Source organism: Cherax quadricarinatus, chromosome 31 (genome assembly GCF_038502225.1).
Source record: "Cherax quadricarinatus isolate ZL_2023a chromosome 31, ASM3850222v1, whole genome shotgun sequence".
NCBI classification, from domain to species: Eukaryota; Metazoa; Arthropoda; class Malacostraca; order Decapoda; family Parastacidae; genus Cherax; species Cherax quadricarinatus.
Window position 1 is genome coordinate 31396898 of NC_091322.1, and position 25895 is coordinate 31422792.

General features: G+C 46.3%; 1 protein-coding gene across 1 annotated transcript in view; it reads right to left on the reverse strand.

Annotated features, from left to right (window-relative positions):
• Window positions 1-25895, reverse strand: part of LOC128696985 (RNA-binding protein MEX3B) — a 311139-nt gene that overhangs the window by 24870 nt on the left and 260374 nt on the right. The window contains exon 2 of the mRNA XM_070090319.1: window positions 329-415. Coding sequence (XP_069946420.1) covers window positions 329-415 — 87 coding nt within the window. The remainder of the gene's footprint in view (window positions 1-328; window positions 416-25895) is intronic.

The following is a 25895-nucleotide window of genomic DNA, read 5'->3' on the forward strand; positions in this document are numbered from 1 at the left end:
AACTCCGTTAATCATCTAAACTACTGAGAATACTTGAAGTCTCCAAATGTATTCCTTTGAGCGTAGGCGAGAAAGGTACATAACAACACACACCTGGGAAATCCTGGAGAGTCCGGTCACAAACCTGAACACCGAAATCACTTTGGTCGGTTCGGTAATCTGCTGGCTTAAAGTGAATTTATTGCAAAAGCTTAATGCTGTTGTATGGTAGGGTGACATGCACGTGTGGGCAGGTGGACTGGATGACATGCACGTGTGGGCAGGTGGACGGGATGACATGCACATGTACGGTAAGTAGTTGTTACAGCTGGGTAGTGACATAACTCACCGGTAACTACGAACACTGGCTCCTCCCCTCTGACGGGCGTCTTGATGTACGTGTTGGTCTTGGCACGCAGAGCCTTGATCTTACATCCTGCAACAAAAATAAATACATTGCATTACACATTAACCAAAATATTTAACAAAAAAAAATATATTAGCAAAATCAGCTTTCCACTTCTTGGCACTATCATCCAATCACGAAGTGACGAAAATAAGTTGATAAAATGAAGGGTGGGTGCAGTGCTCTCTGCCACTCCTCCCCTGCACAACACTAGGGTGGGTGCAGCGCTCTCTGCCACTCCTCCCCTGCACAACACTAGGGTGGGTGCAGCGCTCTCTGCCACTCCTCCCCTGCACAACACTAGGGTGGGTGCAGCGCTCTCTGCCACTCCTCCCCTGCACAACACTACGTATACAAAATATATATTGAAAATGGTATGAAATACCATCAATCAAGACGAGTAAGATTATTTTTCAAAGGTTGATGGACTGATTATATTACCTTTACTTCACTACTACACCTGCTACCTCTGTATTTGACTGAAGAAGCCTACTGTGTAGGCGAAACGTTTCAACTATAAATGGTGTATAAAACCAAGTTGATAAATGAGACACTTATGCAACATTTGCACACGTGTCTTACCATAGAAAAGACGGGGCACGTCCGACACCGCTGCATACCTGTAACTAGTGTGGAGAATACTCTCGCAGTCCAGGTTCAGACTTCCCTGCAAACTGCCTCTTGAGACTCTCGGATCTACGTACTTACAACACTTTAGCTTATCTGGCACTTGCTGCAGGCACTACCTGAAGAGGCTACCTGAACACTATTTTCGAGGGTGGACAGCCTGGAGTTTTGAGACTCTCTGACCGCGGGTTCAATCCCGGTCGGGGTATGGTCTGGTTGATCAGGCTGTTGGTGCTAGCCGCACGCAGTCCACAGTTCGGCTGACTGGGAGTTAATCTGAAAAATTTATAAAATGTTTTCCAAGACAGCTAGGGGTCTTTTTAGCGCTTCCTTTTGATAATAATAATAATAATAATAATAATAATAATAATCTATTGATAATTTCCCTCGTGTATGAAGGAAGTGTTGGAAAATGTGTCCCTTTACATTTACCAAGTTCTCTTGCTCTCATTACAAGGGATTTCGGTATGCACATTTTGAACCAGTCCCTCCAGAATTTTCGAGGTGTATATTATATTTCACATTTCTCATCAACGTTCCAGGGATTTCAGACATTTCTAATAATTTCGGTGTTTGAATTTATAATGACAGTTAAAGTTCTCTATTCTCCAGGTCTGGTTTTTAATTTTACTCAAGAGTTTGTTAATATAAAGCAAAATTTCAGTCTAGAGAGTGAACAATGGAAAAAGTATCATTGCATCTTGTTTCGAGGGTGTTAGTAATGCAGCCTATCAACTTTCTTGCCCACTCCACTTTCCTCTTTAAAATTTCTACACATTCGAGTAATTTTTTTTTTACCTGTTTTCGTATTGTTAATTCGTAGTGTGGCTGGGAAGTAAGATCATTCTGCTTCACACAGAGTACTTTAAGTCGCGATCTAGTGGGAAACCACAGGTATAAACCTGCTCCTTCGACAGCTAAGTTAACCAAGGAAGTTACCTTTGATGGGTTTCGAGTTTTTTCTGCTCCCGTAGTCCAGCCTTGGACCAAGCTTGTCTGGTGCTTGCTTGGTCAACCAGGCTGTAGTACCTGGCGTCCCGCTGGTCCACATCCATCACAGCCTGGCTGATCCAGCACTTGGACAGAGGAAACTGTCTAGTTTCCTTATTCCGACAGTGTTTTTGATATCTACTAGCAAGATGTTAAAAGGTCTGGGACCCCTTACGCTAATATAATATTTCCTTATTCTGGCCACAGCGCCCTTGCCCGTTCACGGGGTTTACTTTACAAAATAAAGGAATACTATCAACATTCGGGGTTCCAGACTATTTAATATCTTACCAGAAGATAGCAGCAACTCGGCTGGAACAAGTGTAGAAGCCTTTTAAAGAGGAAACTGGACAAGTATCTTCACCGAGTGCCAGATCAACCAGGCTGTGATGGATATGTGGGGCAGCGGGCCTTCAGCAGCAACAGCCTGGTTGACCGGGCAAGCACCAGTCGAGCCTGGCCCATGGCCGGGCTCCGATAGTGAAACTCTCGAAACTCTTTAAAGGTAAATTTTTAGTAGTTGTGTGCAGTGTGTGCTCCTTATTGATGGGATGCATCACTTGAGACTGATCGTGTCTCTGTGCTCCTAAGAAGTAACTTAATAAAATGTATATAACTCCTTGCACATTTTAAAACATTTTAATTAAAATGAGAGGAAGTCATGTACGTGGTGGGGTTATAGATGAATGCAGGAGGTAGCACTTGTGGAAGGTTGGGTGGGTGTGTGTGTGTGTGTGTGTGTGTGTGTGTGTGTGTGTGTGTGTGTGTGTGTGTGTGTGTGTGTGTGTGTGTGTGTGTGTGTGTGTGTGTGTGTGTGTGTGTGTGTGTGTGTGTGTGTGTGTTGAAGAAGCAGATGTGAGAGACGAGCGTTCCGCTGTATGTCCATAATATTAACTCGGGAATATACTTGACGAACCGCAGGCCAAGATAAGTGATCTTCTACCTGGAAAATACTGCACAAACTGGTTCCTAACCTGCACACTGAAATAAATCCTCGAGAGATCAGAAGCTCCAGTAGAATGTGCAAAACATATGCTGGAAAGTTGCGATGGGTCGAAACATCAACACTTCCCACAGCAATTTTAAATACCCTTCCCCTTAAAAATATGTTAATCATCGACTGGCGCCTGTTGATGATTACCAGCTTGTAGCTGGTGTCTCCCAGCAACATGGCTGGTCAGACCAGTTGATCGGACAATTTGCTGAGGTGATGACCCTCGGGAGAAAAAAAAACGGGGAGGGGGGGGGTGGAGACCTTACGAAAGGAGGCCAAGCCTCCTTTCGACCGCCTGCTCAGGTACAAGAGAAATTCTTTTTACTACAGAGGGATAATACCAGATCAGACTGCCTGTCAGTTACATCTTAGTCGTTTCCACACCACACCATAAAAATTATCCGGTACAATCTAAGAGAATATGCAAAGTTCCATGATTAAGACTAAGTACTTGGTGCAAGCATGTGTCCAGGATGATTGTGCCGGTATTTGCGGTTGTCGGATAATTTTAATGGTATCTGTCTAAAATCGAGTATCGGTATCGAAAAAAAAATGGTACCGTGCCATTTCCAAGTTGGTGTATACCTGTTCTAGACATGGTATCATCGCCGCTGTGGTCCGGACATTTTTCCTGCTTGACAATCATAAGCCCAGCATGTTGAGGCCTGCCACACGAAAGTAGAAACTTGGTAGTTTCCTAGTGAAGGGACAAGGACATATTTTTGATATACCCTACATATGATGAGTTTCGAGAGTTTCTACTCCCGGAGCCCGGCCATGGGCCAGGCTCGTCTGGTACTAGCCTGATCAACCAGGCTGTTGCAGAGTAGGATACCCCCCCCCCCCAAAGCAGAAGAGAGGGTGTATGTGTGATACACCTGTGGCCAAGTTTTTGAGTAATATTAATATTGTTCCCTTGCTCTTTCTTGAAGCCAGTTTACAGTTTAAGTTAACTCTTCCTTTCAGAGATGGGCCGGACTGTGGTCTTTAAGTTGGTCTACGTGCTAACACTACAAAGCCTGTTTGATCAAGTCATCAACTACGAGGCCTGGTCTGGGACCGGTCTCATGAGTAATGATCCCCAGAATTAAAGAGTATAGTTTCAGCAATCTTCAGGCATTACCATCTTTGATATACCTTTGATGAGTTTCGAGAATATTTATGTATATTACACACACACACACACACACACACACACACACACACACACACACACACACGAGAGAGAGAGAGAGAGAGAGAGAGAGAGAGAGAGAGAGAGAGAGAGAGAGAGAGAGAGAGAGACAGACAGACAGACAGACACAGACAGAGACAGAGACAGACAGAGACAGACAGACAGAGAGAGACAGAGACAGAGAGAGACAGAGACAGAGAGAGACAGAGACAGAGAGAGACAGAGACAGAGACAGAGACAGAGAGAGACAGAGAGAGACAGAGACAGAGAGAGACAGAGAGAGACAGAGACAGAGAGAGACAGAGAGACAGAGAGAATATTTCATAGATGAAGTCGTGTACATTCTCTTCAACGCTGCTACTACTGGGTTTAAGACATGTAACTTGGCTACATAGTTTTAAAGGTTAGCATTAACCCAGGAGCAGCCACGACTTAGACGCACCTGTGTCAGTAACACGTTCTTGCTTGTTAAGAATTAAAAGATAGGTAAGGAATTAACTGAAAGAAATCAAAGTACTTAAAGAATATGGTAGCTGGCCTTAAAAAGATATGGGAGAGGGAGGGAGAGGAAGAAGGGCGAAGAAGGACGAGAGGGGAGGAAATGGAGGAGGAAGATGGGGGGTGAGAGAGGGCGTGGGTATTGAGAGAAGGTCAGACAGAGGTTGAGGCAGGAGAGATGGTGTGCTCAGAGATGTTGACCCAGGAATCACCTCACCAGTCTTACCTGTAACATATCTGCAACTAGTTTCGAGGGTTCAGTTAATCTGAGCTGAGACCACCTTGCTGACTGGCTGGTGATCAGTGATGCTGCTAGCAGCTCTCAAGCCTACACACGTACTGTACCCATCTCAACGTGGTTAATCTGGACTATCATTCTCTAGCCCTGCGGTATGCGAGACTGAAGGAAGAGCTGAGGAAGGAGAGGAGGGTGTAAGGACAGGAGAATGAGTTAACAGTTGTCAGCTGGCATTCCGGAGCAGTTCCTGTCTTGACATATTTTCAGAGTACATTATTATTCCTGATACTGACGTTTCACAGTATTGTATGGTTTTAAAATAAATGAAAACTGCGAGAAACTCGGGACTTCAGTCTGGTCCCTCTGTTACATCACAAAAGTCAACCTACCATTTTTATGGGAGGTCTAAAATATCGCACGTCGGTATTTTCACTAAGTATTGCAATTTCAACATTCAGACTTCTCTCCATGACACAACTAGGTGTTTGTGTAAATAGTCCTTGATCAACCGAACTGTGGTGTGAAATAGCTGGGTAGACCTACTGTCTACCCAGCTATTTCTTTATCAACCAAGCTGTTAGTGTAAACAGTTCTTGATCTGCCGAGCTGTGGTGGTTACACCTTCGATATGTTCCACGAGTTTTTCTACTCCAGAAGCCCGGCCATGGACCAGGCTTGGCTGGGACTTTGCTGGTCAGCATAAAATTAATGATTATATATATATATATATATATATATATATATATATATATATATATATATATTATAGATTATTTGCTCCAGAGAGTTCATATTCAAGACTTGAGCACTTCCCCTCTATTCTACTGCCTCTCGTATCTTTGAAGGTGAAACTCCACCGCCATCTTTTGTGTACAAGCGCAAATGGCATTATGTAGTCAACTAGTACACCTGTCATCAACAACTAGCAGCTTGTTAGTGCACCTGTCATCAACAACTAGCAGCTTGCTAATGCACCTGTCATCAACTAGCAGCTTACTAATGCACCTGTCATCAACTAGCAGCTTGCTAGTGCACCTGTCGTCAAGAAGGGATTCAGCGGGTACAATAAGGGGAAACTAACAACATTCGTGGCCCCAGATTACTCAACATCTTACCAGAAGATATCAGAAACACTGTTGGAACAAGTGTAGAGTCTTCAAGAGAAGACTGGACAAGTATATTCACCAGGTGCCAGATCAGCCAGGCTGTGATGGTTATGTTGGGGAGCGGGCCTCCAGCAACAACCTGATTAACCAGACTAGTACCAGACGAGCCTGGCCCACGTCCGGGCTCCAAGAGCAGACTCATCAAAGGTACAGGTACAATACCAGTAACTTCTAGTACACCTGTCATCACCACACCTGTGATAAGTACAAACATTAAGGTGGTGACAGTGTGGCTGGTTCATCCAGGTGTTTGTGTATATATATCGGCTGGTTAAGTCGCCTGCATTCATCTAAGAGCCCCTGTGTACATCCGTGCGTGTGTATGTACATCTTCAAGTGAGCATGGAAGAGAACATTACCCCCGGATGTGGCCAACCACAACACCCCCTCCATCATATTCCCACTACTCTCCCGCCTACCCCTCCCTCATCTACTCTCCCGCCCCCCTCCCTCCTCGTCAACATGTAGGCTCATTCATACCAACCAGTGTTAGAAATCCAGTTATCAGATTAGGTAGGCGAGGCGAGTGTGTGGAACAGGCAAAAGAGTAGGAGTAGGAGCAAGAGGGGGGGGAAGGAGTGGGGGTTAGCAACAGCAGCAGGGAAGAGGTAAGAGGGAGGAGAGAGAAACAAGAGGAGCGAGGGAGAAAGGAGAAAGGGAAGGAGTAAGAGGAAGAGGCGGCGGCGGCGGCGGCTCCTGTTGTTGCTCTTCAGAACTGAGGCAAAGGTAATGACCCAGTGACCATGACCCACCCCTAACATCCAGCTTGCAGGGGGAACCCCCACAACCATCAGTGGTCATGACCCCCCAACATCCAGCTTGCAGGGGGAACCCCTACAACCATCAGTGACCATGACCCCCCCTAACATCCAGCTTGCAGGGGGAACCCCCACAACCATCAGTGACCATGACCCCCCCTAACATCCAGCTTGCAGGGGGAACCCCCACAACCATCAGTGACCATGACCCCCCTAACATCCAGCTTGCAGGGGGAACCCCCACAACCATCAGTGGCCATGACCCCCCTAACATCCAGCTTGCAGGGGGAACCCCCACAACCATCAGTGGTCATGACCCCCCAACATCCAGCTTGCAGGGGGAACCCCCACAACCATCAGTGGTCATGACCCCCCAACATCCAGCTTGCAGGGGGAACCCCCACAACCATCAGTGGCCATGACCCCCCTAACATCCAGCTTGCAGGGGGAACCCCCACAACCATCAGTGACCATGACCCCCCAACATCCAGCTTGCAGGGGGAACCCCCACAACCATCAGTGACCATCACCCCCCAACATCCAGCTTGTAAGGGGAACCCCCACAACCATCAGTGACCACCCCCAACATCCAGCTTGTAGGGGGAACCCCCACAACCATCAGTGACCATCACCCCCCAACATCTACCTTGCAGGGGGAACCCCCACAACCACCAGTGACCATCACCCCCCAACATCCACCCTGCAGGGGGAACCCCCACAACCACCAGTGACCATGACCCCCCAACATCCAGCTTGCAGGGGGAACCCCCACAACCACCAGTGACCATCACCCCCCAACATCCACCTTGCAGGGGGAACCCCCACAACCATCAGTGACCATCACCCCCCCAACATCCAGCTTGCAGGGGGACCCCCCACAACCATCAGTGACCATCACCCCCCAACATCCAGCTTGCAGGGGGAACCCCCACAACCACCAGTGACCATCACCCCCCAACATCCACCTTGCAGGGGGAACCCCCACAACCACCAGTGACCATCACCCCCAACAACCACCTTGCAGGGGGAACCCCCACAACCACCAGTGACCATCACCCCCCAACAACCACCTTGCAGGGGGAGCCCCCACAACCACCAGTGACCATCACCCCCCAACAACCACCTTGCAGGGGGAACCCCCACAACCACCAGTGACCATCACCCCCCAACATCCACCTTGCAGGGGGAACCCCCACAACCACCAGTGACCATCACCCCCCAACATCCACCTTGCAGGGGGAACCCCCACAACCACCACTGACCATAAACCCCCCAACATCCACCTTGCAGGGGGAACCCCCACAACCACCAGTGACCATCACCCCCCAACATCCACCTTGCAGGGGGAACCCCCACAACCACCAGTGACCATCACCCCCCAACATCCACTTTGCAGGGGGAACCCCCACAACCACCAGTGACCATCACCCCCCAACATCCACCTTGCAGGGGAAACCCCCACAACCACCAGTACACAACACTGCATTTCACCTCAACATCTACTCAAAGAAATTTATTACAATAAACTAAATACAAGTTCCAGATCAATTTCACCAATTTTAATAAATTAAGAAGTGAAAACATAATACCGTGTATCCTTATATTGAAGCCTCTTGCGTTAAGATAGCACTAAGATAGCACTCCGTTAGGTACCACTAGTAGTAGCTTGGTAGATAACAACCATCTATATTAGGTATATACCTTTGAAGTGTGTGTGTGTGTGTGTGTGTGTGTGTGTGTGTGTGTGTGTGTGTGTGTGTGTGTGTGTGTGTGTGTGTGTGTGTGTGTGTGTGTGTGTGTGTGTGTGTGTGTGTGTGTGTGTGTGTGTGTGTGTGTACTCTCTGGTGCTTGCCTTGTCAACCAGGCTGTTGCTGCTGGAGGCCCGCTGCCCCACATATCCATCACAGCGAAACGCTGCCACAATGAAATGTCATTAGTTGCACGTGTCCTCTTATCTAACACATTGTCGGTAATTCTACCAACATTATTACAACTACCATGTAGGTAGGTGGTACTACAGTCTTTTCTTAAGGAGAAAATTCAAGCCAGTTCAAGGTTTAGCAATGTGTTAAGACTGCTGGTGTTTAGTCTCCACGACAATTATAAACTCAAATACATGATGCGCATATTGTGTTTACGTGTTCCTTAACAGATCTTACATAACTAACATTTCCTTATCAACGGCGGTGATACACGAAACAGAAATGCCAACACTCCGCCACCTTGCCCTCCCGAACACTCATAAGGATGATATAACTTCACTGGCGCTAAGTGTTCCACAACTAAACCTACCGTACTGTTTGTAAATTAACTTTTCTGAACACGAAGAAAATGCCTCAATTCTCACCTCGTGATGGCTATCACCTACACCAGCACTCCACCAGTTTGTGTGGTGATTCCTTAGACCCGACACCACCACCACTCGCCCAGCAACACATCAACAACACCTTAAGGCAGATATTTCACCATTAAGGCGAGTGGACATTGAACTCTTCACGCTGAATGCTTGTGTCGTCTTACCACTTTCATTCTGCTTGGCTTCCTTATCCTTTTACCTGTGACTGATATCGAGGGCTCTTCTAACTCTCTCCCCCCACCACCTGGTAGCTGGGTCTGAAGCCAGGCTTCTCTGCTGGCTGCTTGGTCAACCAGGCTGTTTGTGCTAGAGTCCCGCTGGACCACAACCATCACAAGTGGGCTCATTTGTAAAAGGAAGGTCTCAAGACTCACGAAATCGTAATGACACGATTGCAAACCAACCATACCACGGTCTGGAGTTTTGAGACTCTCTGATCGCGGGTTCTATCCCCGCCCGTGGTATGGTTTGAAGTTCTCAAACTTCTTAAGAACTTCGTTCCGGCAATATTTCTGATACTCAGTCCAGCAAGTTGTTATAGTGTACAGGTTAAGAGCTCCAAGTATCTGCCATGTAGATATTATCAGGTATCTCCACCATCGCAGAGAAAATCCAAGTGCTTTGAAGTTCTACCAATAATTTAGATGTTGTATCGATTAAGAACATAAGAACGAAGGAACACTGCAGAAGGCCTACTGGCCCATGCGAGGCAGGTCCAAGTCTCCTACCGGCTTAAGCCAATGCACCCAACCTAGTCAGGTCAGGTCACATTGACTTAAAGGAGGAACACGGCAACCGACCTGGTAGCACAAGCTATCAGGTCCAACTCACACCCACCCACATCCACTCATGTATTTATCCAACTTATTTTTAAAGCTACACAACGTTCTGGCCTCTATAACTGTACTCGGGAGTTTGTTCCACTCATCCACAACTCTATTACCAAACCAGTACTTTCCTATATCCTTCCTGAATCTGAATTTTTCCAACTTAAAACCATTGCTGCGAGTCCTGTCTAGGCTAGATATTTTCAGCACACTATTTATATCCCCTGGGGACAATGTACGACCTCAACATTTTCCAGCTCCACTATCTCTCCTGCCTTAAAAAGTACTGTGATCACACCATAATATTCAAGTCATGAAAGAACAAGCGATTTGTTAAGCACCATTATTGTCACTGCTTCTCTTGCTATGAAACATACAATAATCCACTCTGTCATGTCCCTGGGATTTGTTCCATTAGTTTCTTGTGTGTTTCTGGTGCCCTATGATCTGGCCTGAACGTGTTCCGTCTAGTATTCACGGTTTGAGTCACCACTGAATAATATGTTATTTTTCGTTTTCATCAGTGGAAGAGTTTAATAATATCCGTTATAGTTTTGCCAAAGTTACTGAAGTAACATTGATCCTTGCATTAAGACCCTTGTGGGTTTAACGTTACTTTGTTATAATAATAATAATAATAATAATAATAATAATAATAATAATAATAATAATAATAATAATGGTTGCAATAGTATAGTTTGCCAAGGATAAGTGTTCTCGTCCATCTGCTGTCAATACGATAAGAAACAATGACATTAGGACCATGTCTTGGGGATACCTGAAGGACGTTACCGGGGGATAATACCCCGCGGCACGGTCCCAGATCAGGTCTCCTGGAGGATCAAGGCCTGACTAACCAGGCTGTTACTGTTGGCCGGACGCAGTCCAACGTACGAACGACAGCCACTGATTTTAGAAGTTTGTTCAGTTCCCACTTGAAAGCCGCTAAAAAATTATTGGTAACTCCCCCTATGCTAGGGAGGGCGTTGAAGAGTCGGGGACCTCTGACACTAGTGTAGTTCTAAGTGTACTCGTCGCTCACTTGCGTTTAGCGGAGGTATTTTGTACCGTCTGCCTAGTCTCGTGTTGTCATATAGAGAGATTTCATTATTCAGGTTTGGGACCAGTTCCTCCAGGATCTTCTAGGTATAAATGATGTAGCTTCCTCGCCTACGTTCCAAGGAATACAGTTAAGGAACTTGCAGTGTTTTCAGTAGTTCATCCTGCATCACCTATCACAATCCCATTACACGAACAAAATTCATATTAAAAATAATTTTCAAATCTCCTACTCAGACGTTGCAAATTAATTATCCTTAAATTTCATAGTGGGTGGTATTATGTGCCTTTTTTTTTTTTTTTGTCCTTTGAAGATTTTTGAAAATGTTTTATTTATAATTTAGGTGTGTGTCAATGATCAGCTGCGGCCAGTTTAGAGGGTCGCTAGAGGCCAGTTTAGAGGGTCGCTAGAGGCCAGTTTAGAGGGTCGCTAGAGGCCAGTTTAGAGGGTCGCTAGAGGCCAGTTTAGAGGGTCGCTAGAGGCCAGTTTAGAGGGTCGCTAGAGAAGTCCAGCCTCGTGGTCTTGTAATGGCGGAATGAACACCGTATAAGTTCTGCCCCCTTCCTTCTCCCAGTTCTTCCCCCTTCCTTCTCCCAGCTCTTCCCCCTTCCTTCTCCCAGCTCTTCCCCCTTCCTTCTCCCAGCTCTTCCCCCTTCCTTCTCCCAGCTCTTCCCCCTTCCTTCTCCCAGCTCTCCCCCCTTCCTTCTCCCAGCTCTTCCCCCTTCCTTCTCCCAGCTCTTCCCCCTTCCTTCTCCCAGCTCTTCCCCCTTCCTTCTCCCAGTTCTTCCCCCTTCCTTCTCCCAGTTCTTCCCCCTTCCTTCTCCCAGTTCTTCCCCCTTCCTTCTCCCAGTTCTTCCTGATCAAGCCGCCACTTGCTCATTCTTTTTACTAAGTTGATGATGCCTTCTTAACAACGTATCTTTGATAAGTTACCAGAGTTTTCCTACTCAGAGAGCCGGGCCTTGAGCCAGGCTTACCTGGTCAACCAGGTTGTTGCTGTTAGCTAATAATAATCATACAAGATAAAATTGGCCAGGGTTTTTGAGAAAAAATTACACGATGCAATGTACTTACGTTATTAAAACTGGAGGTAAAATTTGCTTTATACATTCGTGGGTATTCGTTAACGTGGTTCTCCAGCTGATTTTTTTGTCTGTGTGTCAGGAGAATTGTGACGATGGAGGAACTCTTCTCCAGGCTGAGGGACTGACCACCTCAAAACCACGTCCTTAAGGGTGATGGACTGATTACATCGTCTTCACATCTCTATTGCTTCTGCTAAGTTCTCTGTACTCCCCTGAAGAAGCCTACTGTGTAGGCGAGAAGTTTCGGAATGAAGATACCTAACGAACCATACTACGAGTGGGGTTTGAACCCGCGGTCAGAGTGTCTCAAAACTCCAGATCGTCGCGTTAGCCACTGAGCCAGCTAGCCACAATAAGATTAATCTAACTAGATATATTTATACACCATAGGAAGGTTAGTATGGGCACCACTGTGGTATGGTTTGTTTGCAGTCGTGTCATTACGATTTCGCACATGTGTCTTAATTATAAACTGTCCACCCTATATGTCAAAAAATCTTGATCCGCACCTGTCTTACCTTTATTAAGTGTGTAGCACGGCTATGTTGCCAAGGCTAATAGACTGGGTCGACCATGAAAAACTTAAAAAATAAACACTGTCATCTGAATTACAATAGCCTCTCCAATATAGTGCATTTACAGATTTTTCAATATATACTTACTCGACAGAATCGCCTGCCAAGACAGCAAGTGAGATTTAAAAATAGGTTTGATCTACCAGACTGCTCAGCGATCGTGGCAATTACAAGACAAGTACATAGGAACACCCATGGTGCAGCTATCCAACCCAAATACAAGGTACTAGCAGTGCCTCAAAATAAACAGCGATGATGCTGGCGCGGGTGCCACACCAACAACAGCTGCAGATGAACAACAACATCGCAAGCCAGAAAAGTGAGGCCAGAAAGAGCGCAAGATTTCAATGTCAATGTCGACTCTCACTTTCCCAGTGCACCATCTTCTCTTTCAGTGGAGCGAGGCGGAGCTGAACACTCCCCTCCCTTTCCCTCCCTTCCCCCACCCCCGCCACCAACCACCACCTGAACCCCTCAGTGTTCACCCTGAATTTGCCAGCACTTGTTAGAAAGCCTCGTGGCACCCCCGATACATGCGAATGCATAATGCTAAAGTACGTGTAAATATGCAGCCCTATCAATATGTCTGAGTATGTATAAAACACGTATGTATACAAGTAAGCATATGTACAAATGCAGTGTGCATATTTGTGTATATACATGTACATGATCATGCACATATCTGTATGTATGACTCACGAAATCGTAATGACACGATTGCAAACAAACCATACCCCCGGCCGGGATTGAACCCGCGGTCAGAGAGTCTCAAAACTCCAGCCCGTCGCGTTAGCCACTAGACCAGCTAGCCACAATAAGATTCGTCCAACTAGGTATATTTCTACACCATAGGAAGGTTAGCACAGGCACCACTGTGACCACAAATGCAAGTTTTTACAGACGAATCTCCAGCTAGCTGGTGTCATTACGATTTCGTTGAGTCATGTTGACGGCAGTGAGGGGACTTGAGCTAGAGTTCGTCACGGCCACGCTAGCTGGAGATTCGTCTGTAAAAACTTGCATTTATCGTCACAGTGGTGCCTGTGCTAACCTTCCTATGGTGTAGAAATATACCTAGTTGGATGAATCTTATTGTGGCTAGCTGGTCTAGTGGCTAACGCGACGGTCTGGAGTTTTGAGACTCTATGACCGCGGGTTCAATACCGGCCGGGGTATGGTTTGAATGTATGTTTATGAGTGTGAGGAGGGGAGGGGAGGGGGTCCTCTTACTGTCTTAACACCACTTTTGTTTGAACGTCAATAATTGGGAAAATCTGTGTTTATTGGCAACTTTTCGGTCCTGGGACCGTGGTCACTCTAAAGGTCCCAGAACCAGAGTGACCATGGTCCAAGGACCGAAAGGTCTCCAAGAGACAAACCATACCACGGGTGGGGTTTGAACCCGCGGTCAGAGTCTCAAAACTCCAGACCGTCTCCAAGAGACGCTCCCTAGTGCCTGCATTTCAAGTCTTCTCCCCAAGCTATAGGTATGATATATATCCTTGTATATCCAGGACACGCACTTCACTTCCACATGTCACTTGTCTTACTTAAATACAAATATTTATTCCCATATATTCTTCTGCGTGTGCGCGCATACATGCAGCAGACAGTATTCCGTATGCGTGGATGTATACAATACTGTGTGTGTGTGTGTATATATATATATGTGTGTACGAAATGGTATATAATACCGACAAGATGAGAGTAAGACACATGTGCAACATCTGGGTATCTTTATTGTACATAGTTCTACTGTCTTCAAGTTATGTCCTAGAATTTGTATTGATAAAGCCACTGGATGGCGAAACGTCTACAATAAAGATACCCAGATGTTGCACATGTGTCTTACTCTCATATATATATATATATATATATATATATATATATATATATATATATATATATATATATATATATATATATGTGCGTGTATATGCATGGGTTTGTCAGCAAAACTATATATAGTTATGTAATCTGATTATGTATGCTCGCTTTCATACAAATATATGTGTACTCACATAGTACTCGCCTAGTGTGAGTGAGTGAGTGTGTGTGTGTGTGTGTGTGTGTGTGTGTGTGTGTGTGTGTGTGTGTGTGTGTGTGTGTGTGTGCGCGCGCGCGGTAGTGTTTTGCATGCGTATCAGTTAACATAGCATGCAGATTGTTGGATTTTTGTACCAAACTATTTAAAGGTACATTTGTGGGGTTGGACGCCTCCGCTGCCTGGTCACAGACCAGGCTCAGACCTAGTGAGCTGGCCTCCCTGATAAATGAATCTTCAGTAATGTAGCTCAGCCCTGACTAACTTATCCTGGGTCAGCCTTGATGATGTGAGTGTTGTACAGTACAGTGCAGTAGCGTGTTGCAAGATGATCAGGGTGGCCGGGCCACGAGGATGAAGACCATCGCTAAGGTAAGGATCACAGTTTTCAACATTGTTCCAGCTATGTACCTGTCATATAGAACAAAGTAGCATCATGTTGCTTATCTATCCAATTGTGCTAACATTAAATTAATCCATCCCCGCCCCCACAGCCTCCGCCTTCCCCACCACTCCTCACAGAAGGTACCGCCCAAGCCTCTACCACAGAAACTCCCCCACTCCCCCCAACATCTGTTGTCTGCTCACGTTTTCAGATGCAGTGGACCGTAGCTTCAAGCCTAGGATTCAGGACCTGGCTTAGCTTTTCCGCAACACTGAAGCCTGGGAAACTGACTCAACGACTGACTGCAATAATGAGCGCTTCGTGTAAGGCAACAATGGTGCAGGTGCAAGTGCAGGTGGTTACAAGAGTGGCGTAGAGTGGGTGGCTGCCGTGCCAATGACCCAGTGCTCTTGGTGCAAGCCTCTCCATGCTTGGTTAACAGCGCGAGACTCACTACCATGCGAGGGTGTGTACACCATAGCTTCTTGCACCCGATGCCCGCACCTTGCACTGTAATTTACTTGTAAGGGTCACATGGCCCAGTTCCAGACGAGGTCTCCTTGTTGACAGCCTAATCCAGGGATTGTGTCTTAGTGTGACTTGTAAATGATCCAAGTCGGACCGAAACGTCGTCACAACCTTCTATGTGCCGGGTATTTGTGTATTAATCTAGGGGAATTCATACTACTTGGGGATATGAATATCAGATAATGGGGGTATGGGGCTCCATCTACAAACAATTAAAATAACAGTTGTTATATCAGAATAAAGTATGAGGGTTGTCAATACGGGTTGGGGCGGCGAGGCCGCTAACTAATCAGCGATGACATCACTCAGCACAGTGTGGTGCTCACTTGACTCGAGCACGAGACGAGACTTGTGTGTGTTACACTAATCCTCCTTGAAAAGGCAACTTGATGCATGTTATGAAATAAAAAATTATCATGAAATTATTTGGGGGCGTGAAAATAATATTTCTCGGATACTGTTACTGCATACAAAAAAAAATTAAACTTTAAACTGTATCAGTAATTATACGTCCATTCCATGTTTTGACTGCACAAAAACAACAGCAAAACGTCTCACTAGTTTTAGCTAGCTCGTGTATTTGCGATTAGCCGTTTTTCTATAAACACATTTCTTCTGATTCTGTGTCAGTTTATTCTGTTGCTAACTATCCATACTGGAACCTAATAAGACTGGTGGTGGTTGTCATGGTTTCCACAGTCTGGTGAAGTGAATATGGGAACATACTGGACAATCCATTGGGGGTCTGTAATCGTAAAAAAGTTAAGAACCCCTGGCCTAATCAAATCGGGTTGTTCTTGGCGGCACACAGTAAAACGTAGGCACCACAACCCAGCTGTTCAGGCACTGACTTGCGTTGACGGACTGAGGTCTGTTGCGCGTGTGCGAGCACGCGTGCGCATTTGGAACAGGCTGTCCGTAACTAAATGAACATCCATGTATAACTGTTATGAGGCAGTGACTGTCTTCGTGAAGAGTAACTAGGTTAGTTACCAAACAAGTCATGAAGATGTGTTGACTGAAACACGAAAGGCCTAGAGCTATCACTCAATTTTTCCCCGTGGGTGTTTTGCATTGTTCTGTTGAGTGATATTTAGTCCTTAATTCAATATTTTTATCTTACATTTATGTACCCAATGTTCCTGGTTCTTGCATTTCACCCATCATCTTAGGGACTCATCAGGTGTGTTTGTACTCGTCTGAGTTTGAAAGAGTCGATTCATAGCTGGACCCTCGCCTCCTCACTACTTTCTATCGGCTCTAATGAAATCATCACCCGGGGGGGGGGGAGGGAGGAGAAGAGGGGGGGGCTGACTAAACATGTTCTTGAAACTTGTGTATGGAGCAGACTGGACAAAATATTTTCCAAACTTCAACAGTCTTCAGAAATCATCAGTGTTCACTGATACTCCTCGCTTCTCTATACTTTTGAAGAATTTCGAGAGTATATCTACTCTCTGAGCCCGGCCATGGGCCAGGCTCGTCTGGTGCTCGCCTGGTCAACCAGGCTGTTGCTGCTGGAGGCCCGCTGCCCCACATATCCATCACAGCCTGGTTGATCTGGCACCTGGTGAAAATACTTGTCTAGTTTCCTCTTGAAGGCTTCAACACTTGTTCCAGCAGTGCTTCTGATATCTTCTGGTAAGATGTTGAAAAGTCTGGGACCCCGCATGTTAACTACCTGTCACTTCATTACATCTAGCGCCCTCTGGGTGTTTATATTATTTTTTTAGGTCACGAGTTCTTAAAGTGTTATGAGGCTCCATATTCTGTGTTCCACGGGAGATTATGTCTTAACATTTCATTTTTTGAGCTATGAGCCTGAGCTGCCTAAAAGACACTTACTCTAACCATTACCATATCAAAAGTAGTTATAACCATAATTTTCAAAGGGGTGGACATATAAGCCAGTGGAAGGCCTCGGTCAGATGACCAAAAACTCCAGCAGCGGGTCATACGACTAAGACCCCCATCAGGAAACTTGTCCTCTTTCCTGACTAATCTTACCTAGCCTAACCTGTGGTTTACTCCGGGGTTCGTCACCCCCGCGGCCTTGTTCCCACAAGGTCTCCAGGTTGATGGCTTGATTAGTCAGGCTGTTGGTGCCAGCAGCACGAGCTCAATGTCGACACCACAGTCCAGTGAATCCATGAAACCGTTTTCCAGGTAAGTTCCTTCTTTTAAGAGAGCCAAGAGGGTGTAACCGCCTTACACTTGAGAGTTAGCTGTGTGCTTATTGCAACCCTGTTAGGTTAGCTGTGTGCGCTTATTGCAACCCTGTTAGGTTAGCTGTGTGTGCTTATTGCAACCCTGTTAGGTTAGCTGTGTGTGCTTATTGCAGCCCTGTTAGGTTAGCTGTGTGCGCTTATTGCAGCCCTGTTAGGTTAGCTGTGTGCGCTTATTGCAGCCCTGTTAGGTTAGCTGTGTGCTTATTGCAGCCCTGTTAGGTTAGCTGTGTGTGCTTATTGCAGCCCTGTTAGGTTAGCTGTGTGTGCTTATTGCAGCCCTGTTAGGTTAGCTGTGTGTGCTTATTGCAGCAACCCTGTTAGGTTAGCTGTGTGTGCTTAGCTGTGTGTGCTTAATGCAGTCCCTTAATGCAACCCTTAGGTTAGCTGTGTGTGCTTACTGTGTCTTATTGCAGCCCTGTTAGGTTAGCTGTGTGTGCTTATTGCAGCCCTGTTAGGTTAGCTGTGTGTGCTTATTGCAGCCCTGTTAGGTTAGCTGTGTGTGCTTATTGCAGCCCTGTTAGGTTAGCTGTGTGTGTTTATTGCAGCCCTGTTAGGTTAGCTGTGTGTGTTTATTGCAGCCCTGTTAGGTTAGCTGTGTGTGTTTATTGCAGCCCTGTTAGGTTAGCTGTGTGTGCTTATTGCAACCCTGTTAGGTTAGCTGTGTGTGCTTATTGCAACCCTGTTAGGTTAGCTGTGTGTGCTTATTGCAACCCTGTTAGGTTAGCTGTGTGTGCTTATTGCAACCCTGTTAGGTTAGCTGTGTGTGCTTATTGCAACCCTGTTAGGTTAGCTGTGTGCTTATTGCAACCCTGTTAGGTTAGCTGTGTGTGCTTATTGCAACCCTGTTAGGTTAGCTGTGTGTGCTTATTGCAACCCTGTTAGGTTAGCTGTGTGTGCTTACTGCAACCCTGTTAGGTTAGCTGTGTGTGCTTACTGCAATCCTGTTAGGTTACCTGTGTGTGCTTATTGCAACCCTGTTAGGTTAGCTGTGTGTGCTTATTGCAACCCTGTTAGGTTAGCTGTGTGTGCTTATTGCAACCCTGTTAGGTTAGCTGTGTGTGCTTATTGCAGCCCTGTTAGGTTAGCTGTGTATGCTTATTGCAGCCCTGTTAGGTTAGCTGTGTGTGCTTATTGCAGCCCTGTTAGGTTAGCTGTGTGTGCTTATTGCAGCCCTGTTAGGTTAGCTGTGTGCGCTTATTGCAGCCCTGTTAGGTTAGCTGTGTGCGCTTATTGCAGCCCTGTTAGGTTAGCTGTGTGCTTATTGCAGCCCTGTTAGGTTAGCTGTGTGTGCTTATTGCAGCCCTGTTAGGTTAGCTGTGTGTGCTTATTGCAGCCCTGTTAGGTTAGCTGTGTGTGCTTATTGCAGCCCTGTTAGGTTAGCTGTGTGTGCTTATTGCAGCCCTGTTAGGTTAGCTGTGTGTGCTTATTGCAGCCCTGTTAGGTTAGCTGTGTGTGCTTATTGCAGCCCTGTTAGGTTAGCTGTGTGTGCTTATTGCAGCCCTGTTAGGTTAGCTGTGTGTTTATTGCAGCCCTGTTAGGTTAGCTGTGTGTGTTTATTGCAGCCCTGTTAGGTTAGCTGTGTGTGTTTATTGCAGCCCTGTTAGGTTAGCTGTGTGTGCTTATTGCAACCCTGTTAGGTTAGCTGTGTGTGCTTATTGCAACCCTGTTAGGTTAGCTGTGTGTGCTTATTGCAACCCTGTTAGGTTAGCTGTGTGTGCTTATTGCAACCCTGTTAGGTTAGCTGTGTGTGCTTATTGCAACCCTGTTAGGTTAGCTGTGTGTGCTTATTGCAACCCTGTTAGGTTAGCTGTGTGCTTATTGCAACCCTGTTAGGTTAGCTGTGTGTGCTTATTGCAACCCTGTTAGGTTAGCTGTGTGTGCTTAATGCAACCCTGTCAGGTTAGCTGTGTGTGCTTAATGCAACCCTGTCAGGTTAGCTGTGTGTGCTTACTGCAACCCTGTCAGGTTACCTGTGTGTGCTTACTGCAACCCGGTTAGGTTACCTGTGTGTGCTTACTGCAACCCGGTTAGGTTAGCTGTGTGTGCTTACTGCAACCCGGTTAGGTTAGCTGTGTGTGCTTATTGCAACCCTGTTAGGTTAGCTGTATGTGCTTATTGCAACCCTGTTAGGTTAGCTGTATGTGCTTATTGCAACCCTGTTAGGTTAGCTGTATGTGCTTATTGCAACCCTGTTAGGTTAGCTGTATGTGGTTATTGCAACCCTGTTAGGTTAGCCGTGTGTGCTTATTGCAACCCTGTTAGGTTAGCCGTGTGTGCTTATTGCAACCCTGTTAGGTTAGCCGTGTGTGCTTATTGCAACCCTGTTAGGTTAGCTGTGCTTATTGCAACCCTGTTAGGTTAGCTGTGCTTATTGCAACCCTGTTAGGTTAGCTGTGCTTATTGCAACCCTGTTAGGTTAGCTGTGCTTATTGCAACCCTGTTAGGTTAGCTGTGTGCTTATTGCAACCCTGTTAGGTTAGCTGTGTGTGCTTATTGCAACCCTGTTAGGTTAGCTGTGTGTGCTTATTGCAACCCTGTTAGGTTAGCTGTGTGTGCTTATTGCAACCCTGTTAGGTTAGCTGTGTGTGCTTATTGCAACCCTGTTAGGTTAGCTGTGTGTGCTTATTGCAACCCTGTTTCTCACAGGTGGTTCTCTGCCTCTTGCTTCGTAATTTCATAATGTAGAATTGCCGCGATGGTGATAAAAAGGCATAAAATGCCGATACGATTGAAAAATAAACAAATGCGATCCTTTATTGACTACGTTTCCCCCACACAGTGGGATTTACTAAGTCACAAACAGATCTACCTGGGTAAAGAATACACGAGTGTGTATATATAGGATGGAGAGTCGTGTGGAGAATGTTGGATAGGTTGTATATGAGACGGATCTGCACGGGAAGCCCGTCGCGTGCAGGTCCGTCTCATATCCAACCTACCCAACATTCTTTACCTGAATCTCCATCCTGTATATACTCACGTACTCTTTACCCAGGTAGATGTGTGTGGGGCTTGATAAAGCCCACTGTGTGGGCGAAACGTAGTCAATAAAGGATCGCATTATACTGCATGTGTTTATTTCATGTAGATTTGCCATTACACACACAAGGCCTAAGCCACTATCACTTAACCTACTCCCTCCCTCAGCCCCTGGGATGCCCTATATTCACTGGTCGTGAAGTTAGGTAGAGAGAAGTGATAATCCTGGCTTAGACATTTTGTTTTCGTTCTTATGTTACAAGTGTGACCAGAAATCTCTCTTGTCCAAGAGCGTGAACCCTGACACCATCTTGGTGCCACTATACAACTTTCACTGACCAGATCCTACTCACACATCGCTGTTCAACTGTTTTCTACACCATTTTTTTTTTTTTAACTCTTAACAAGGGCGAATGAACAGGCTAAACCAGGCACATATCTAGGAGACCTTGGAGTCTCCGTCCAACTTGTTCACTACGGTACCTCCATCGAGGTTATCCCGTCATGGATCCGGAGATAATCGCCCCCAACTACTTTGAGATCCTACGTGAGAAAGGAGAGAGCATAACAGCACTAAGAGCCATTAAACACTGGGAAAGATAGACGTGCAATGAATATAAGTACTATTAGTGTGAAAGATCTAGCATACTGGCGAGCCAGAAAGAGAGGGGTTCACTCAGCACCGTTGATGACATCAGCCAAAAGCTAAATCATATAAGGGAAACCTAGCCCCACACATGAGAAAATTGGGAGTAGGAAAGTGCAAGGTGGATGAGATGGGGCGCTGGCAGGAGTGAAGGGGTGATGGGAGAGGGAAGGGGGGGGGGTGTTAACAGCAACGACCGGATGTCCTTGAAACTCACTAACAAGAGCTTGCCAATCACGCTGCTCCATCATGTCTATTTAAAACATTAAAAAGTACAATTGCTTGTGCGGATAAAGGAAAGAAAAAATACTGATAATTACGAAGAAGTCTGGGGATGAATAGCGAAAAACAAAGAATGGAGGAATGGGTTTAGCGACCGGATGCCCTTGAGAGTCGCTTGGTCTTAATCGGGGCGTTGCCATTTGCGTCCACACTGCCACAGTACTGGAGTTTAATTGCAATAACTTCACCTTATCAAGACCTAAAATAGAGACGACCACACAACACATCTCATCATTATATCAGCAGTGACTACACTAGATAATGACATCACCAAGCATTCACAAAAGAACATGGTATTTAACCGGGAGAACAATAATGGTTCCTAAATCCAGGGCAACTGACCTGGCTAACAAGAAGCAGATTTGTTCTCTACGAAAATAAATGGCTTAACAAGGCGATATTATGAGATCACAAGTGCTCAGTTGAGAGTGATGGTGGCAAATGTTGGCTTCCCGTATTGTGTCACCCACTACCTCACTCTACACTTCCCCCCCCACCAACACCCACTACCTCACTCTACACTTCCCCCCCACCAACACCCACTACCTCACTCTACACTTCTCCCCACCAACACCCACTACCTCACTCTACACTTCTCCCCACCAACACCCACTACCTCACTCTACACTTCTCCCCACCAACACCCACTACCTCACTCTACACTTCCCCCCCACCAACACCCACTACCTCACTCTACACTTCTCCCCACCAACACCCACTACCTCACTCTACACTTCTCCCCAACACCCACTACACTTCCCCCCCCCACCAACACCCACTACCTCACTACACTTCCCCCCCCCAACACCCACTACCTCACTCGACACTTCCCCCCCACCAACACCCACTACCTCACTACACTTCCCCCCCCAACACCCACTACCTCACTCGACACTTCCCCCCCCACCAACACCCACTACCTCACTCGACACTTCCCCCCCACCAACACCCACTACCTCACTCGACACTTCCCCCCCACCAACACCCACTACCTCACTCGACACTTCCCCCCCACCAACACCCACTACCTCACTACACCCCCCCAACACCCACTACCTCACTCGACACTTCCCCCCCACCAACACCCACTACCTCACTCGACACTTCCCCCACCAACACCCACTACCTCACTCGACACTTCCCCCACCAACAACCTCACTACACTTCCCCCCCACCAACACTACCTCACTACACTTCCCCCCCACCAACACTCACTACCTCACTCTACACTTCCCCCCCACCAACACCCACTACCTCACTCCACACTTCCCCCCCACCAACACTACCTCACTCTACACCTCCCCCCCACCAACACTCACTACCTCACTCTACACTTCCCCCCCCCCACCAACACCCACTACCTCACTCTACACTTCCTCCCCACCAACACCCACTACCTCACTCTACACTTCCCCCCCCACCAACACCCACTACCTCACTCCACACTTCCCCCCACCAACAACCAAACACACACGCACTAACTATCCATCCACCCCTATAAGAGACAAAGGCTCTAAATTATAGGCAGGAATCTCTAACATTTAAACTATCAAAAGATCTGCAGAAGATTGTCAAGACAAAAAACTTGAAGTAGATCCCTTACAGAAAAGATTACAGCTGAAAAAAATGAATATGTTATCAGAAGACGAGGGGAACTTTAAGTGCCCCTTAAGTTTTCCCTTATAGACAGTCAGGTAGGAGTTGTTGGTCACTGCCCAGAAGATATCAAACACTGCTGAAGCGCGTGTAGAAGACTTCGGGAGGAAAATGGACTAGTCTCTCTACCAGGTGCCAGATCAAGAAGGCTGTGGTGGATATGTGGGCTAGCGGGCCGCCAACTGTAACAGCCTGGTTGACCAGGCAAGCACCAGACGAGCCTGACAAGGCCGAGATCCGGAAATAGAAAAACTTTCGGAACTTGTCAAAGGCGCCGGTGATATACCTGTCACCTGTTTCGAGTTTTCTTATTCTGTTGCATGCCTGGTCAGTTAGGCTGTTGCTGTTGGCGGCTCGCATATCCATCGCAGCCTGGTTGATCTGGTACTTGGAAATACTTGTCCAATTTCCTCTTGAAGACTTTCACACTTGTTTAAGAAGTGTTTGTGATATCTTCTGGCAAGATGCTGGGACCACGAATGTTGACACAATTTCCTCACTGTGCCTAGGTCGCCCAGCTCCTGCTTTGTAGCGAGTTTATTTTACACTTCCTCGATGCTAGTGAAGGGCTTATGATCCAAGGAATTTGACCTACTCTTAGATCAAACCCGATTATCTTGCACTGCCCAGCCGCTGTATCATCGATACTGTTTTACAATATATTACGAATATGATACACCCGATGGGCAGCTATTGGCTGCATACCCTGGTCACAGACCGGGCCGCGGGGGCGTTGACCCCCGGAACTCTCTCCAGGTAAACTCCAGGTAATACCTCTCACAGAGAACAGTCATTTAAGTACTACCTGTGACTAGTTACCTTCACCTTATGTGAAGACAATTCTGCAGGTCAACACCCCCGAAGCTCCGTCCCAGACCAGGCCTCGTGGTTGATGGACTGATCAATCAGGCTATTGGTGCATTCAGTCCAATGTATAATCAGGGGGAGCGCTAAGCTCGTAGGGATTATACAACGCCTGTGAGGGGCGGGGATGGAAGGTATTCGGGCTCAATTCAGGGAACTGGAGTACAGATCCAATTCCCTCGATCAAGAGCCCCTCACCAGCATCAAGGAACCCCCCTTGAGAGGGTATACACCACGACCCGGCGGATCAGACACAGCTAGCGGACACCTGGTAACCCCCCCCCCTTTTACGTATGAAGGTAGAGTGCAGAGTCTTAGTTCCTTTATATTTATTGTGTTATCCCTATGTGTACTCTGCACCTCTGCTTTTCAGTAAAGGTAATTTGCACCGTCTGCCGAGCGTCCTGTTTACGTAGGGAATAATTTAGGTGTGTAGATTTGGAAGCAGTCCCTTCAAAATTTTCCAGGGTTTAATTAAATTGCGAGGCGCCCTCCTTGCCTGCACTTCAAGGAACTCCGTCATAAAAATTTAGGTGCTTGACTATTTGTACAAGCAGTGAAAGTTGTCTGTACATTCTCCAGTCCTGGCATTTTCTAATTTTGCAACCTGGCTTTCTGATTAATGCAATTAATAACAGACTGATCACAGAATTGAACCAAACCTTTACTTCCTCTCAAACTTGACTGTTACACATTCCACATAACAATATTGTTGCTCGCGGCCAGTAGACCCTCACAACCTGCTGAATTATCTGTATATAAAAAAGTGGGCTAGCGCCAAGCTCCAACGGTCTAGTTTATCAGGAAGGCATGAGGTCTGGTCCTCGACCACAGGACTGGTCCTCGACCACGTGTTCTCACTAGAAATTTGTTGTACATACGTTCTACACACAATAACTGACATTAGTACTTACCCAAATTATTTTCTTTTAACAAATTATAATGTATTCCAGACAATTAGTAAAGACACAGGTGCGGTGGGACGGGTTTCCGACCCACAGCAGACAGTAATCAACTGCATCATTTACTTCTAACCATCAACCTTGCTACATTTTTTCTGCTACCGGTATGTAAGAGTCAGTCAGACATCTGTCAACTTGTGATGTAAACAGTACGCGAGTGTTATTGCATGTTACAGTCTCTTATTTTTGCACAATGTAATGCGAGATTACCTCGCTCTTAAAATTTTAGTTAATTTACCTATTACTTTGATCATAATTAAAGTATATTTATGTAGTTTATAGCCCATATTCAAATTGCATAAACGGGAGGATAACGTCTTGCAGCGGCAGCGTCAACACTTAAATCAATTAAACGCTATTTACTGGTAGACTTATTTGTACAATGGTCTGGGACCACTGTATTAATACCACCTTGCATTAATGCCATCTTTTACTCTATTCCAGGGGGGGGGCAGTGACCCCCCAGAATATACAAGACAATGACTAGAACCTAGCTGTTCACCCTGGTTTTAATTACACCAAGAAGATCTACCAGGATATGGCTTCTGGCGGCACGCTGGCCCACATGTACATCACAGCCTGGTTGAT